The sequence below is a fragment of the Chelonia mydas genome, chromosome 5 (genome assembly GCF_015237465.2).
Source record: "Chelonia mydas isolate rCheMyd1 chromosome 5, rCheMyd1.pri.v2, whole genome shotgun sequence".
Classification (NCBI taxonomy): domain Eukaryota; kingdom Metazoa; phylum Chordata; order Testudines; family Cheloniidae; genus Chelonia; species Chelonia mydas.
Window position 1 is genome coordinate 100624005 of NC_051245.2, and position 16765 is coordinate 100640769.

General features: G+C 44.5%; 1 protein-coding gene across 2 annotated transcripts in view; it reads right to left on the reverse strand.

Annotated features, from left to right (window-relative positions):
• Positions 1–3496: 3496 nt before the first annotated feature.
• The window catches only part of PLGRKT (plasminogen receptor with a C-terminal lysine), a 52354-nt gene continuing 39085 nt past the window's right edge, over positions 3497–16765 (reverse strand). For both annotated transcript variants that reach the window (XM_037901889.2, XM_037901890.2), the window contains exons 3-5: positions 9719–9849; positions 7017–7126; positions 3497–3751 (exon numbers count right to left, since the gene is read on the reverse strand). In XM_037901889.2, coding sequence (XP_037757817.1) covers positions 3630–3751; positions 7017–7126; positions 9719–9849 — 363 coding nt within the window. In that variant the 3' untranslated portion in view covers positions 3497–3629. The remainder of the gene's footprint in view (positions 3752–7016; positions 7127–9718; positions 9850–16765) is intronic.

Below are 16765 nucleotides of genomic sequence, written 5' to 3' on the forward strand. Positions count from 1 at the left end.
GCCAAAGAAGGGGGACCTCCGCGATTTACGAAATTGGCGTCCCGTCTCGCTCCTCAGCACGGACTACAAGGTCGTAGCGAAAACCATCTCGCTGCGGCTAGGGTCCGTGCTGGTGGTCGTGATCCACCCAGACCAGACCTACACCGTCCCGGGCCGCACCATCTTCGACAACCTGTATCTGGTCCGGGACCTTTTGGAACTCGGGTGTAGGGACGGTCTGTCGTTCGCCCTCCTGTCCCTGGATCAGGAGAAGGCGTTCGACAGGGTGGATCACGGGTATCTCCTGGGCACTCTGCGAGCGTTTGGCTTGGGTCCCCAGTTTGTGGGTTTTCTCCAGGTGCTGTACGCCTCCGCAGAGTGTCTGGTCAGGCTCAACTGGACCCTGACCGAACCGGTCAGCTTCGGGCGAGGAGTACGGCAGGGGTGCCCCCTCTCGGGCCAGCTGTACGCTCTGGCGATTGAGCCCTTCCTCTGTCTCCTCCGCAGGAGGTTGACGGGGTTGGCGCTACGGGAGCCGGAGCTGCGGCTGGTCCTGTCGGCATACGCCGACGATGTACTCCTCGTGGTCCAGGACCCGGGCGACTTGGCGCGGGTGGAGGCTTGCCAGGCTGTGTACTTGGCAGCCTCCTGCACCTGGGTCAACTGGGTCAAGAGCTCTGGCTTGGTGGTAGGGGACTGGTGGCAGGCGAGCTCCCTCCCACCCGCGCTTCAAGCCATCCGGTGGGGCGCGGGTCCGCTGCTCTATCTCGGCGTTTACCTTTCCGCCACGCATCCGTCTCCGCTGGAGAACTGGCAAGGTTTAGAGGGCAGGGTGGTAGAGCGGCTCCGGAGGTGGACGGGACTACTCCGGTGTCTAGCCTTTCGAGGGCGGGCACTGGTGCTCAACCAACTAGTCCTGTCCATGCTCTGGTACTGGCTCAACACCCTGGTCCCGGCCCCGGATTTCCTGGCCAACCTCCGGAAATTGATTCTGGAGTTCTTCTGGTCAGGACTGCACTGGGTCTCTGCACGGGTTCTCCATCTGCCCCTGGAGGAGGGAGGGCAGGGCCTGACGTGTCTCCGCACTCAGGTCCATGTCTTCCGCCTCCAGGCCCTGCAGAGGCTCCTTTATGGTGCAGGTAGTCCGGCGTGGAGCATATTGGCGCACGCCTTCCTGCGCCGCCTCCGGGGGCTCCGATATGACCGGCAGCTCCTTTATCTCCATCCGAGGGGTCTTCCGCAAGACCTCTCCGGGCTGCCGGTCTTCTACCAGGACCTCCTCCGGACCTGGAAACTGTTTGCAGCGACCAGGTCCGTGGCGGCCTCCATGGGGGAAGATCTCCTCGCGGAGCCCCTGCTACACAACCCCTACCTCCGTGTGCAGGCGGCGGAGTCCCCCTCGGTGCGCCAGAGGTTGGTCCTGGCAGAAGTCACCAAAGTCGGAGACCTCCTGGACTACGACCGGGGAGACTGGCTGGATCCCCTGACGCTTGCTCAGCGCATGGGGCTCTCCAGACCTCGTACCGCCCTGCGCGTACTTCAGGAGGTGAGGGCCGCTTTGCCGCCCGCTGCTTGGGTTTACCTCGACCGGGTCCTGCGAGAGGGCGCGCCCCGCCCACCCTCCACCCCAGGCCCTCCGGACCTTTTCATCGAGCCCCTGCCCCGTGGACCCGACCGACCCCCCCCCCCCCCGCCCCTTCACCGTGAGCCGGCTGCACGAGCTGCAGCCGGTCCGGTTCCAGACCGCGCCAAAGCAACATCTCTACACGCTCATGCTCCACACCCTTCATGTCCTCACCCTCGCGTCCCGCCCTGACACAAAGTGGCGGGATCTCCTGCCACCTCTAGAGGGTGAGGAGCCCCGGTGGGCCAGCCTCTATTCCACCTTAGTCCCGAGGCCCGCAGGGGATATCAGTTGGTGGCTCCTTCACGGGGTTGTGAGCACGGGCGTGTACTTGGCGCGGTTCACCCCGATCCCAGACACCTGCCCCTTTTGCGGCGTGAGGGAAACCCTGGCGCACGTCTACCTGGAGTGTGCCAGGTTGCAGCCCCTATTCCGGCTCCTCACCGATATTTTATTAAGGTTTTGGTTGCACTTTTCCCCTCACCCTCTTATCTACGCACTCCCTGTCCGTGGCCCCACTAAGTCGCAGGATCTCCTGGTCAACCTCCTCCTGGCCCTGGCTAAAGTGGCCATCTATAAAACCAGGGTGAGGAGGTTGGCCGATGGAGTCTCCTGCGACTGCGGGGCCTATTTCCGATCCTCCGTCCGTTCACGCCTCCAGGCAGAGTTCCTCTGGGCGGCGTCCACCGACTCCCTTGACGCCTTTGAGGAGCAGTGGGCGCTGTCCGGGGTCCTCTGCTCGGTGTCCCCGTCCGGTTCCCTTCTTTTGACCCTTTGACCGCACTCCCGTCCCTGTTCTTCATTAGTTGTCCCCCGTGATTATTTGGCTTCCAGGTCCTGTGGATCTCCCCCTTAGGCTGGGGGGGATCTTTTAGCAGTGGGCGAGTTTTGCCCGCCCACTTCCTGGATCCCAATAGGACCAGACTCCTGTATGCCTGGATCCCAATAGGACCAGACTCCTGTACTATCAGACTCAGAGAAAACATCGATACACGCTCATGCTGCACACCCTTCACTTCCTCACCCTTGCGTCCTGCCCCGACACAAAGTGGAACCCCGGTGAGCCAGCCTATACTCTACCCTGGTCCCAAAACCCGCCAGGGATATCAGTTGGCGGCTCCTTCACGGGGCCGTGAGCACGGGCATGTACTTGGCACGGTTTACCCCTGTTCCGGACACCTGCCCCTTCTGCTGCATGTGGGAGACCCTGGTGCATATTTACTTGGAGCACACCAGGTTGCAGCCCCTATTCCGGCTCCTCACAAATATTTTGTTACGTTTCTGGCTACACTTTTCCCCTCACCTCCTTATCTATGCACTCCCTATCTGTGGCCCCACAAAGCCTCCTGGTCAACCTCCTCCTGGCCCTGGCTAAAATGGCCATCTATAAAACCAGGGAGAGGAGGTTGGCCGATGGAGAGTCCTGTGACTGTGGGGCCTATTTCCAATCCTGCGTCCGTTCACGCATCCGGGCAGAGTTCCTTTGGGCGGTGTCCACAGACTCCCTTGACGCCTTCGAGGTGCAGTGGGCGCTGTCCAGGGTTCTCTGCTCGGTGTCCCCATCAGGCTCCCTTTGTTTGACCCTTTGACCGCATGCCTGTTCCTGTTATTAGTTGTCCCTCAAAATCACTTGGCTTCCAGGTCCTGTGGATCCCCTGCTTAGGCGCAGGGGAGGGGATGAAACCCTTTAGCAGAAGCCCACCCACTTCCTGGATCCCAAATAGGACCAGAGTCCTGTACCCCAGTGCTCTGAGTCGGTCACAAAAGTTAGAATTGAAGAGTGGGAATTCATGATGTGTCATGCTAGGGAATAAACAAGAACTACTGAAATTAAAATATTTGCAGTAAATGCAGAAAATATTAAAAAGAAAAAACACTGTCTTGAAAAAAACCTATTTTTAAATGAAATTTATTTTATTTTATTTTAAAAAGATTGTGTTCTCAAAACTAATAATTTGACATTTTAAGTCAGCAACATGATTACAAATAATTTTGTGTTTTGAAGTATTGAGTGGTTACAGTCTTCTTATTTTTCTATAAAGAACTTGCTCTGAGCTCTTCTGGCTTTTTCAAGGCTTTCAAAAGTGAGGGCTCCTTTTGGCATTTCTAGCAAGGTGTTCTCTGTGTCAAGTATGTTCTCTGCTTCACCTTAAAAAAAAGAAAAAAAAAAAAGGATGAGATATAAACGTATCTTTGCACTTTTATAAGAACAAAAAACCAGTTTTCAGAGAAATTGCATATATTTTGTTTGAGGGCTTGAATAGCTAAAGAATATTAGATATTTACTCAAATAATTATTATAACTGGGGCTGTTAGTACAACTTATTTTTAAGGTTGCCCAACGCTTTTCATTATAAGACCCTGTTTTCAGTTACTTAGAATTTTGCCAAGCATTTGGGCTGAAATTTTCCATGCCAAGTGCCTGCCTTAGGCTAAATTTGTTTGGAAAATTTCATTCATTTTCAAGAACAAGGCTAAGGAAAAATGCTTTTTTGCCCATGTTAAAAAATTCTGGCAACCATTTCTTTGAGAAGCTTTAGTGCCCCCATGTTTTGGAGCAAGGACACGAAATTTAGTAGATGTACTTTGTGTCAGGGATATGCTTTTCCCATCCCCAGGAAAATCCTCCCAAATTTGGCCAAATTATAAGCCTTTGAAAAACGGCAGTTTGCACACACTCAGCAGAGACATGCTAGAGTTTCTCAGCTAAATTTCTTTACAATTCTGTCCATATTGAACATGCTCCAGCCCGTGACTGAGTAGGATTTCCCTGCAATTATGGCTCTGTTCCACTGTGGGCCAGGCACCAAAACAGAACAGGGATACTGTCTCTCCTGTACTCTCAATGGACTCCCACCCCATCCCGACAGGCCAGGCTGAGTGGAGGAGTAAGCTGCTTGATCTGAATACAGAGGAGACTAGGATGAGACCTGTAGTGGGGAGTAAATTGGAAAATGGAACGAGGTGAGGGGAGGGGAGATCTAACTGCAGGCTGATGGCAGGGAGTGGGGAGTGAAACAGGGAGCCAATACATCACTGGGGGTAGACTGGGATGAAATAAAGACCTGGTGGCGGGGAAGGAGGACTGGCTGGCAAGGAGACGGAGACAAGAAGAGGAGTGAGGGAGCAGGGATAAAAACTGGTAGCAGAAGACAGGGGGAAGAAGATTGGGAACCAACACAAGGAGGGGCAGACTGGGATAGGATGAGGAGCTACTGTGGGGGACAGACTGGCTGGGCAAGGAGAAGAGTTGGGTGGGAAACAGTCTGAACAAGGAGCTAGGGAGGGAGATGGATTGGTAGGCACTTGGGGCAGGAAAAGTGGAAAGTGGGGTTGGGGATGGAGACTGGCCAGTCAAGTAAAATGTGGATAGGGAGATAGAGGGGACTGAGCAAGGAGATAGGGACTGGAATGAAAAGAGTCCAGAGGCTGAGAACTGGACATGCTGGGCAATGAGGCTGGGATGAGAAGCCTGAGGAGTGGAGACAGGGACAGGAGCCAGGGGTGGGGAAGAGAGAGAGAGCGAGAGCTTTGACTGGGACAAATTGGAAGGAACAGGGCAGAAGAATCTGTTCCCATTGAGAATGCTCTTCTCCAGAACCTGGAATGGATACCAAGGTTCCAAAGTGTCTGCAATCAGCAAACACAGTGAAACTCACTGGCAACATGTCCTGTCCCCCTCTAGGGCAATTCCACATAAAGGGTGATAACCTATCGCTGCTTGCATTTACTCAGCTAGCTCAAGTGACAGACATCTGTGCAGTAGGTCTAAAGGTTCCAGTCTGGCTGATGACCCATGTAGGTGTCAGTGATGCCACATTATGGAATTTCTGTTTTCAGTTTGCTTTTTTAAAAATCTAGGAAGTTACACACAAAACACTATGTTAAAAAGAACATGAAGATTTCAAAATCAAGTGCTCAAAAGTTAAAAAAAATACTAGAATTAAGGAACCTTAATTCAGCTCCTATGTGCCTAACACAGTCTTTAATTAACCATCATACTATTTTTTCCCCACAGACCACTGCCTCATTCAGTATACAAAATGGACAATGGTCAGTTAATGAAAAGCTATTTAATATTTTGTTTACTTATTTACTGCACATTATTTACTGCTTTAAAGACAAAACTATTGATTCTGTGTTGGTGAACATGTATGACTGTCATAATTTATATGTACAAGGGGGCCAAATTAAGGTTGAATAGGCAATCTTAATTCTGTTTTTTTCCTAACTTTTGAGTGTTTGACTTTGGAACTTTAACAATGTCCTTTTAACATAGTTTTGTGTGCAATTACATATATGCTCAATGCTGTATAAATTTTGAAAATAAATCTTATAGCTGAGTATTTTGTATTTTATATTTTCCATTAGAGGTTATTGCACCTGCCTCATCTGTGCTTTACAGAAAATTACCTGGACTGATCATTAAATTGATTCAAGGGCTGCATATTCTAAGGACAAGCCATATTCTGAATCCAGGTCTAAATATATACTAATAGCTCCTCATTGTCCTTTTTCTATAGTGTAGAAGAAGAGACCAACCATATGCAATGTTACTTTCAATTTATTACTTTTGATAGGCTCTATCATCAGGTATTTCTCTAGGATGCACATGATTAAGACTAACTTACTGGGGGATTCTTACTTACTTACAAAGAGAAAAGGAGTACTAGTGGCACCTTAAAGACTGCATCCGATGAAGTGAGCTGTAGCTCACAAAAGCTTATGCTCAAATAAATTGGTTAGTCTCTAAGGTGCCACTAGTACTCCTTTTCTTTTGCGAATACAGACTAACACGGCTGCTACTCTGAAACCTTACTTACTTACATTCATACATAGGGTGACTTTTATTAAATTTCAAAACAGAAACTGGAGAGAACTAACTAAACCTGTCACTTCTTCTAAAATTGTTAGTATTAGTCCATTTGTATTTACATTCCAGTTAATATTAATTATGATTTTTCTCTTGATTTTCTCAAATTTTGTATTTACTTAAGACTACCTGAATTGGTGGTGAAGGCTATTAGGATGGAATACTCTCTGCTGGGGAAGCTCAGACAGAAGGAAACAATTCTGACTTTAAGAGAGACAGAAAGGAGGGGAGGGATAGCTCAGTGGTTTGAGCACAACGTAGGGTTGTGAGTTCAATCCTTGAGAGGGCCATTTAGGGATCTGGGGCAAAAAATTGGGGATTGGTCCTGCTTTGAGCAGGGGGTTGGACTAGATGACTTTCTGAGGGTCCCTTCCAACCCTGATATCCTGTGAAAGGAGAGTGAAGTAATGAGCTTAGGCACTTGCCCATAAGACAAAAAGAGCTACAAAAGGGACTGGCATGGCACATTGTGGTCAAGAACAAGATAGTCCAAAGGGTGCTTGGCTTGGTTACAAGTCTCAACAACTTCCAGATACATACCCTTCATCCTTTGCAAAAGTGTTCCATAACCCATATCATACTGGTAGGCAAGTATAAAGCTTAAGGGAACCACTGGAAGGAACAGTCCTGGTTTCTTGTTTTTTATTGCTCTGTTCATAAAAAAAAAAGGGGGGGGGATAACAATAAGTTTTGTAAGAGCAGCAGCAGCCTAAAAGCTTCATAATCAAACAGAAGGTATTTAGCTACTCTAGAGACAGAGCCAAATATGTTTCATAAGACTACTAACCTGTTTTATGCACATTTTAAGGAACATTTATTTAACCAAACAAACCAAACATTGAAATGAAAGACATTTCTTGTGCTCCAGAAAAGTTTAAAGTGCTACGAACTACTGGTTCAGGATGTGTGTGTTTCGGAACAAAAAGAGTCTGATGTTCACAATATATGCTATTTATTACAAACCAAAATGCATACATATTTTGTTTTATAGTAGTATGTACATAATCGTTACAGGGCTAGCTGCATCTCTGACCCCTTTTCTGGTCTCTTGAGGGCTCCCCCTCAGGCCTTAACTCTCTCAAGGTGGAATCCTATGATTCTCCCACTCATTGACTCGGTTCTGGGGCTTCAGTGCCCTGTGTATTGACTGTGCTTACCCAGCAGCTCTGACTAGATAGGGGTACCTGGAGTTCTTCCCTTCAGGAACTCGTGACCAGGGGTGAATAAAGTGACCCAAAACAGCCTTCTTAAAATGAAAGTACTGTTTAATCTGAACAGTAGGAATAGAGCATAACTTAAGAGGTCTATCCTACCCTAGACTCCTAACCTCTGAAGTTTGGGTTTACCTTAGCTCTCAAAAACCTGTGTGTCTCCCCCTTCTTGAGATGGCATGAGTCTTAATCCCTACTGGCTGCCTTGAACTTCCCTCCCCACAAGGACAGAATCATTCCTGGGAAAACCTGTCTGGCAGGCCTAGCAGGAGGTCAAGCAGAGCATCAAAATGAATTACTCTTGTTTTGTCTCAAGTGTTTGCTGGGACGTGTACCTATGGTTCCACTTCCCTCTCATTTCCTGCGTACATTTCCTGACAAGCCCACTATTGAATTAACTCAATATATGCATACAGTAGACATCACAATAGCCTGTCAAGATAAAGTAAACCCCCTTACAAACAAAACCTACAGAAATACAGCATTCACAAATTACTAGACAGCTCCAGATCCACCACACCTGTAGTATATAAGACACACATGGTGTACATTAAATGTATACCTTACACACAGTTATTTCTTATGTTTTACCTTTATTATTATTATTATTTATTATTATTAAAGTGAAGTACAAAAAAAGGTTTCTGGAATTTAAGCTCATCTTCCTGCAGTGGTATAGCTTTGCTAACAACAGGCTCTTTGTATACAATTTGAGTGAGTTTCTTGATTTAATTTCTAAAACTTTAGAGTTTTTTGAGAATTTATATACATTGTTCAGTGACTTATATTTTTCAGTCATTCAGAGAACCTAGGTGGGGCTGTTTGTCAATAGACAGTCATCTTATTAAGTCATAGTACAGGAAAGAAAGTGGCACAAACTTTGTAGATAATGGTTTTATGCTGAATTTGACAGAGGAGCCTACCTATAGAGTCAAGTGCAAAATACCAACATGGGTCCATTTTACAAAGTCACTTTTGAGTTTAAAAATGAAAAAAAATGTTAATCTTCCTTGTGCCAGGATGGGAAAAAAAAAAAGTCTGACTATATGCAGAATATTTATTGCTCATAATATTGAGATGATACTTTTGATGACAGAGGAGGTAAAACAGTACAGGAAGGGAGAGTGATATAGAATTAGTACAAAAGCTGTTCATCAGCAGTCCTAAATTCTAACTTAGTTCTGCCACTAATTCTTGATGTAACCTTGGCACAGTATAACCTTTATGTCTCAATCTCCCCTTATGTAAAATGGGAATACAGTTACTTACCACCCATTTCACAGGAGAGTTGTGAGGGATAAATAAGTCTGTTCAGCACTTTGAATATATAAAGAACCATATAAATGTTAAATTATTATAAGAATACGGCTATCTCCTCTGCAGATATATTTGCCCTTAAGTATTAACAATAAAAATACCAAACACAACTTGATTTGGTCACTGAAGTAAGCAGATATGACATACAGGGAGCTGAAAGATTGATTAAGGAAGTGCCATTTCTACTTCTCTGATCAGAAACACACACTTCAAAATAATTGCTTAAGAATAGGCTTGGACGGATTAGATTTTTTTAAACAGTAAATGTAAGTACTTCACTGTACACACAAACTGAGAAAAAAATAATTTCATCAATTAGTAATTGAAATTTACAGATAGGCAAAGTAAGAAAAATGCTGCTTGAGAATTCAGGATTTAAGCATATTTACTTCGTATATTTTGACATGTGACATTGACAATTTGTGTTTTAACTGTTACAAAGCTTTAACTTTTTGAATCTCAATGTCTACTGTCATTAAATAATTATTGGTTGACCTCCCCCATAATTTCCCACAACTGTGAAAATTTAAATAGATAAAAATAGAAAAAAAAATACTTAAAACAAACACTGATATCAGTAGAAGTTATTTAAAAAAAATAAAAAATCAAATTCTGCCAAGCCTACTTAAGAACAGGCAAGAGAAAGACAATGACCACTGAGGAATTACTTCAACTAATTTACTTGAATTTTCTAGTACATAACAAACTTCATACCCAGTAGTTAGACCTACAGCAGCAAGTCCAAAAAATATTCCAAAATATTTGAGGAATTCCCTTGTCCAAGCAATCTGCATAGCCATCTGTCTCTCTCGCATTTGATTCTGCATCAGTAGCTGTCTTTCCAGCTGAGGGTAGGTGAAAAAGAAAAGAAAAATTAGATTAAAAAAAGTAATTCATAATCTGAAAGTTTAAGGAGATCTTTCAGTCAATCAACACAAAACTCTAGTAAGAAGTTTTTGGTCTCCATCTCTTTCCAGGCAATTATTCACACTATTATGTTGAGATAAGTCTTCTCTAATAATTCATATTGTTAGAACAGTTCATACCAGTATTCCTACGAAAAGGATTTTCTAGGTTAGCAAATATCAGAAGAAAGCATTTCCCACCGTCACCATGCCTTTGCGGGTCACAACTAAGAATACCAAATTCAGGACAAACTGCTGAGAAATAGGGGCAGATAATCTCCAGTTTTCAGGTGGATTTTCCCTGATGATATACCAAACCAGCAACAAAAGTAAACTTCTGTTTCACCACACTGGCTAACAAGAAGTCAGAACAGCAGTTTCCTTAGTCATTCCAGTCCTTGTATCACTGCCAAAAACACTTGAAATTGGTTGTAAAGAACTACTCATGTTAAAGTCATCAAATGAAAGGTTCTTCTGATCCTAAAGGATCAGCCACACACCCAGGTCAATATATAACTCAGATCTTACCAATAATTACACTGTTGCCAATCCTTTAGTATCTAAAATCTAAAGGTTTCAGAGCGGTAGCCGTGTTAGTCTGTATCAGCAAAAACAACTAGGAGTCCTTGTGGCACCTTAGAGACTAACATTTAGCCCACCAAAGCTTATGCTCAAATAAATTTGTTAGTCTCTAAGGAGCCACAAGGACTCCTAGTTGTTCTTGCTAAAATCTAAAGGTTTATTTATAAAAAGAAAGAAAGGTGAGAGTTAAAATTGGTTAAAGGAATCAAATACATACAACAATTGTAAAGTTCTTGGTTCAAGCCTGTAGCAGTAATGGAATAAACTGCTGGCTAAGTCAAGTCTCTGGTTGCTTCCAAATCATTGGAAGGTCCTCAGCCCTTTGGTTAGACTGCTCCCATTAGTATAAGTCCATAGTCCAGAGGTCTGAGCAGGAAAGAGGCAAAATGGAGGTGTTTCCATGGCCTTTTACAGCTTCTGCCATGTGGAGGGAAACCCATTGTTTCAAACAAAGGCCTCAGCACAGCTAGTGGAAAATCACAGGTAAAAGATGGAGTTTGGAGTCACATGAGCAAGTCACAGGTCCATGCATGACTTCGCTTAGTCATAGCAGAAAATGCTATTAAGAGTAGATAGACGTCTTCCATTGTGAGTTAAGTGTTCTTTAATGAGCCATTGTATTTGAATAGTTCCTTCACAATGTGCTGGCTAAACACCTCATTGGTGCTACCCAGAAGCAAATACCTTAGAAATACAGGCATGTATTTAATACTCCTAACTTCATCTATAAAAATGATACATGCAAACAAATAGCATAATAATATTCAGCTAATCAAACTTTCCATAATCATTTTACATGCCACATTTTGTACAAGATTTGTTGCAATTATATAACAGTGGTAGCAAGAATGGTCATAGTTTAATCAGTTAACATCACCCCACCACCACCTTTCTCCTTGTGAATAAAATTAAGCAGCGTTTAGGACACCTACATTTTTTTTTTTTAAATCTGTACACATATTGTAATTCCAGATCCTCAGGTACACCCAGGCTCCTGGTTAAGGCTCCCTGATTCTTGTGCCATTTCTATGCTGGTCTCAGACTCATATACTTACAGCAGTTCAGAGACCACTTCAGTTTATGCTGGTTGATTATGATCCTCCAGGGTAGCAGCATTACAGCTGGCTATGCTCTCTATGTGCCCCCTGGGATTCCTGATTTTTCTAAAGACTCAATATTAAATAAATAATTGTTGTATAGGCTAGAAATATTAAAGAAATTTACAAAAAGATTAATGAGACTTTCCCAGCTAAATATATAATCTGACTATTCGATGCTGGGTGTATCTGGAAGCTGTTTTGCAATTAACATTTAACCAGCCATAATCCAATAATTTACATTTGTACAATATATTAGGCAGGTCAGACTTTAAAAACCTTATTATCCTTGCATTAGTGGTCTTAAAGAATATGTATAACATTGGGTTTTTATTAAATATCAGAAATCATACATACACCCCACCATTACTTTCATTTATTTTTTATTTAATAAAAAAATTGCTCAAATAGTGTATATTGTCTATTAATTCTGTTCTGCAGCACAAAACACCATAAATACCAGAAAACTACAAAGCCCGTCCCGCTCTATTCAGAAAATATGCTGACTTAAATCAGAGTACAAGTGGGCATCTAAAATGTAGGAACTTTGCTAATTCTCATCATGTTTCAGCCTGTGTCAAAGATTAGAATATTTTATTTGGCTAGTTCTATCTTGAGATGAAAATGGACTACATTAAAAAACACCCACATACCACCCAAGTAATTCGAGATGTGCGCTCCTGTGGGTGTTCCACTTTGGATACATGTGTGCCTCTGCACCTTTGACCAGAGATTTTTGGTAGCAGTGCCCATTTGGACCGTACATGCACCCTACACATCCTCATGCCCTGTACCAAGGATGCACAGGTGAACCAGCCTCAGTTTCTTCTCTATTGCAAAGCCCACAGAGTTAGCTCTGAAGCAAAGGGGAAGAGGGTGGGTAATGAAGCACACACTGTGGGGGACACATCTCAAAGAAGTCAAGTTACTGCAAAATGTCAGTAATCTCTTCTTTAAAGTAGTATCCCTGTGAGTGCTTCTCTTTAGCTGACTTCTTAGCAGTAATGCTTTAAGGAGGTGGGAGTTTCCGAATAGTCCATCACTGAAGAAAGAACTACATTGCCTACCGCAGCATCTGATCTTGCAGTGTGAACTAAAGCACAGTGGTCAGATGTAACTTGCGTCGCTCAGGGGTGTGTGAAAAAGCCAACCCCTAAGCGATGCAAGTTACATTGACCAAAGTGCATCCACACCAGTGCTAAGTCGGCGGAAGATGCTCTCTCGCAGACATAGCTTCCACCTCTCATTGAGGCGGAGTAATTATGCCACCATCAGAGCACTCTCGCCATAGTGCGTCTTCACCAGATGCTCTACAGCGGTGCAGCTGCGCCGAAGCAGTGAGGTAGAGTAGACGAGCCCTTTGTGGTGGCTGCTATAGCAAAAAGGTTGATTTCTGGAATTCCCTAAGCTCCCATTTATAATTTAAGAAGAACTGTCCTCAGAGGTTGTCTGCCATGCTGTTTTGTATATCTGGGAGGTAAGACGCCAAGATTACTATCTGATTAGCTATGCACTAGTTCCAAAGCTTTATCAGTTCGGTGCAGTAAGAGGGCACACGCTCCGTCCTGATGATTGATATAATACATGCATGCTATGTTGTTTGTCTTAATCTTCATGGACTTGTTTTTGAGTAAGGGAAGTAAGTGCAGGGAAGCATTTCTAATCACTCTTAACTCCAACAGATTGATGTGCAAGTGCTCTTCCTGTAGTAATCATTAGCTTCAGACTGTGTGAGGACCCAAATGTGCTCCCTGTACCAAGAGGGAAGTGTCTGATGTTAACATGACTGTAGGAGGATTCTGGCTAAACCAAATTCCTGCACAAACCTTGGAAGGATTCACTCACCAGGTGAGTGACTGTAGGACCTGGCTGAGTACAGATATCTGTTTGTTCAGACTGTGGTTCTTTGGTACATAAACTATCCTGAGCCACCCCAGAGACTTCGAAGAGGCAACTTGGTGGTTTTGTGACAAAAACACAAGATATTGTGTTCCTGCAGTTGCAGATGTATCCTTTCTGGCACTTGAGGACTGATCTGCACTCTTTGGATAAGGTCCTTCAGAGCAAGAAACCTGCAGAGAGGGAGAGAAGCTCTGCCTGTTATTGAAACCAGAAACACTCCAATAAAGAAAGTTCCTTGTGTAGGAGGTCAAGATTGATTTCTCAAGATTTATCTGCAGGCCTAGACTTTGGAATAGTGAAATTGTTGTTTTAACTACCAACCAAGCCTCCTGATGCAACTGACCCTTGAGGAGTCTGTTGTTAAGGCAGGGAAAGACAGTTATTCCTAGATGAGAAAGGTAGGCAGCTATGACCGCCATGATTTTTGAGAACACCCTTGGGGCGGATGACAGGCCGAGAGTAGAATACGGGTACCGGTAATAACTGAGACTGAATGTGAAATAAAGAAATTGTTCGTAAGAGATGAATCGCTACATGAAAGTACATTTCTGAAGTCCAGGGTCACAAGCCAGTCCCCCCAATTCCAGGGTGGGTATTATAGCTGCTAGGGACACCATCCTGAATTTCAGATGTCTGACATGCTTGTTCAATTGTCTGAAATCTAGTATCATCCTCCAATCCCCATTTTTCTTGGATATCAGAAAATATCTTGAATAGAACCTTTTCCCCTATGTTGAAGTGGGACTGGTTCTATGGCTCCTAGACTTAGGAGAAACAAGATCTCCTGTGTCAGCAATTGATCATGAGAACAGTCTCAGAAGAGGGATGGGGAAGGGAGTTGGAAGGGCAGGATGGAGATAAATTGGATATTATGACCCAAAGTCATGGCCTCCAGTACCAATTTGTCTGATGTTATAGCCTCCCAATCTTGATGAACTAGTGAGATGCAGTATCCAAACTAAGGAAGGGGGATTTGTGTCATGCAGCTGAGAAACCCTGGTCTTTGGGTGGCATTTGGATGGTATTGAAGGCTGGGATGAAACTGTCAAGGTAGTTGCAGGCTTTTTCCTTGAAAACCTCAATTACTTAGCCAGTGGTTCCAATGGCCTATGGAAGGTGAAAAATTGATCAAAGCGTGATCTTTGTGCCCATTGAAACTAAATTTTATTTTATCTGCATGTGTGTGTAATCCTAAATGTCGCTCTACAGTTCTTTAGGGTATGAAGCAAGTCATCCATGGAAACCTCAAAAACATTCTGGCTACTGAAAGGTAAATCTTCCATGATTGATTGTACCTCCCAAGGAAACACAGACAACTTAAGCTAGGACGCTTGTCTCATCACTACTGTGGTGGAATCAGATCTGTCTGCAGCATCCACCACATCAAGTGAAGCCCACAGTGAAGTTTGTGTCTTTATTATGGTGTTGAACTGTTTTCCATATTCCTGTGGTAAATGGTCAATGAAATATTAAACTTCTCATAGTTCACAGTCATATTTTGACATCAGCACAAGGTAGTTAGCTATCCTGAACTGAAGTGTTGCTGACAAGTAGCTCTTACAACCAAAAAGATCCATATGTTTCTAGTCCTCATTATAAGGGGTGGCTTTTTGGGTATGTCGCCTGCCCCTTTTGTTGACTGCATCCATGACTAACAATTTGGTCCTGGATGAGAAAACAAAAACTCAGCAACCCTGGTTGGGATTTAATATTTTTTTTTATCAGCCCTCTTGCATATGGGGGCTGGGGGCAATTGCTGGAGTTTGCCAGAAGGACTTGGCTGGCTCAAGGAGTGCTTCATTAAATTGAGGTAAAGTTATGCAGTATGTCCTAGAGCTTGTGATGGAAATCCTGGACTTCTTCCAGGAGAATTTGCAGGGTGTCATCAACCCACTTCATCAGGTCCTGGAATTGCCTAAAGTCATCAGCTAATGATGGCAGTGGTGGCATTACTGCCTCATCAGGTGATGACGATGAGACATTAGTAAGGTGGGTAACCTCCTTGTCTACTCTTGCCCTTCAAAGGTCTCTTTGGACTCAGAGTGGGGAAGTGGGATACATGGTGTCAGGTAACAAGATCTTCTGTGGTCCCCGAGGGACGTAGTTGACGCTGCTCAAAATTGCTGGAAGAACATTGCCCGTAGATCCCAGTAAGGCCAATGAGAGAGACCATGTGGCATGGGGGGAGGAGGGAGGTATCCAGCGCTAGTCATCCCAAGTATTAGCAGGCAGGGGTCTGATGTCCTGCCTTTGTTGCATCTGCAATAGGAAATAAAGTCTCCTGAAATAAATTGGAGAGCCGTGAATAGAAAGTTCAGGGTCTGAGTCAGAATGCTGCCCCACATATTGTATCAGAGATGACAATCCCTCCTCATGGATAGTAGAAGATAGAGAAGAGTCAGCAGTTGGTGACCCAACTGACTTCTGTACCAAGAGGTGTCCAGAGGTCGCTAGATTAATTTGGTACCAAAAGGTCTTTTGGGTACTGGAATTCCTGTGGTATCGGTAACACAATAGAACTCGGTCCCAGCACCAATGATGTAGAAACTGTTGTGCGAGGCACTGATGTCAGTACTGAATGGGTTGAGGATTCCATTGAAGCCAGTCCCTGGACAACAGTAGTCTTCAGTACCGAGCAGTACCGAGCCCTTTACTGCTGAGGAATGGGACTTAGTTGGAAGTCTTAGCATGCTTCACGGTACCTGAAGTACTCTGAGCCTCACTAGTACTCCTCTTGAGGCCTGAGATGTCTGGTGACTGGATATTCTTTGATGAAGATCTCTCTAGTCTGCTCCTCTTATTGCCTTCCTTATACTTTTCAGTGGGAAACTCTCGCTACCAGCAGCACGGTTATCAGTACCTCACTCTGGGAGTATTGGAGATGGGGTTTCAATGCTGCCTTCATCTTGGAAGCTCTCTGTGACCGTGATCTCGATGATGACAGTGTACTGACAGCAGAGGTGGGGGTATCTGCCCTCAGATCAGAGGCCAGTCTCAAAACTTCCTCCATCATTAAGAGGTAGTACTTTATTTCCCTGTTCCTCTGGGATCTTCCTTTAAAAGAAGAAATGGGTCTTACACTTGCTGGGAATGTGAGAGTCTCCCAAACAACGAATGTACTGGGAGTGCCTGTCACTAACAGAGATTGCTTCTTGACAAGACAGGCCCCTTTTAAAGCCTAGGGCAGTGGCTCTCAACCATTCCAGACTTCTGTACCCCTTTCAGGCATCTGATTTGTCTTGTGTGCCCCCAAGTTTCACCACACTTAAAAACTA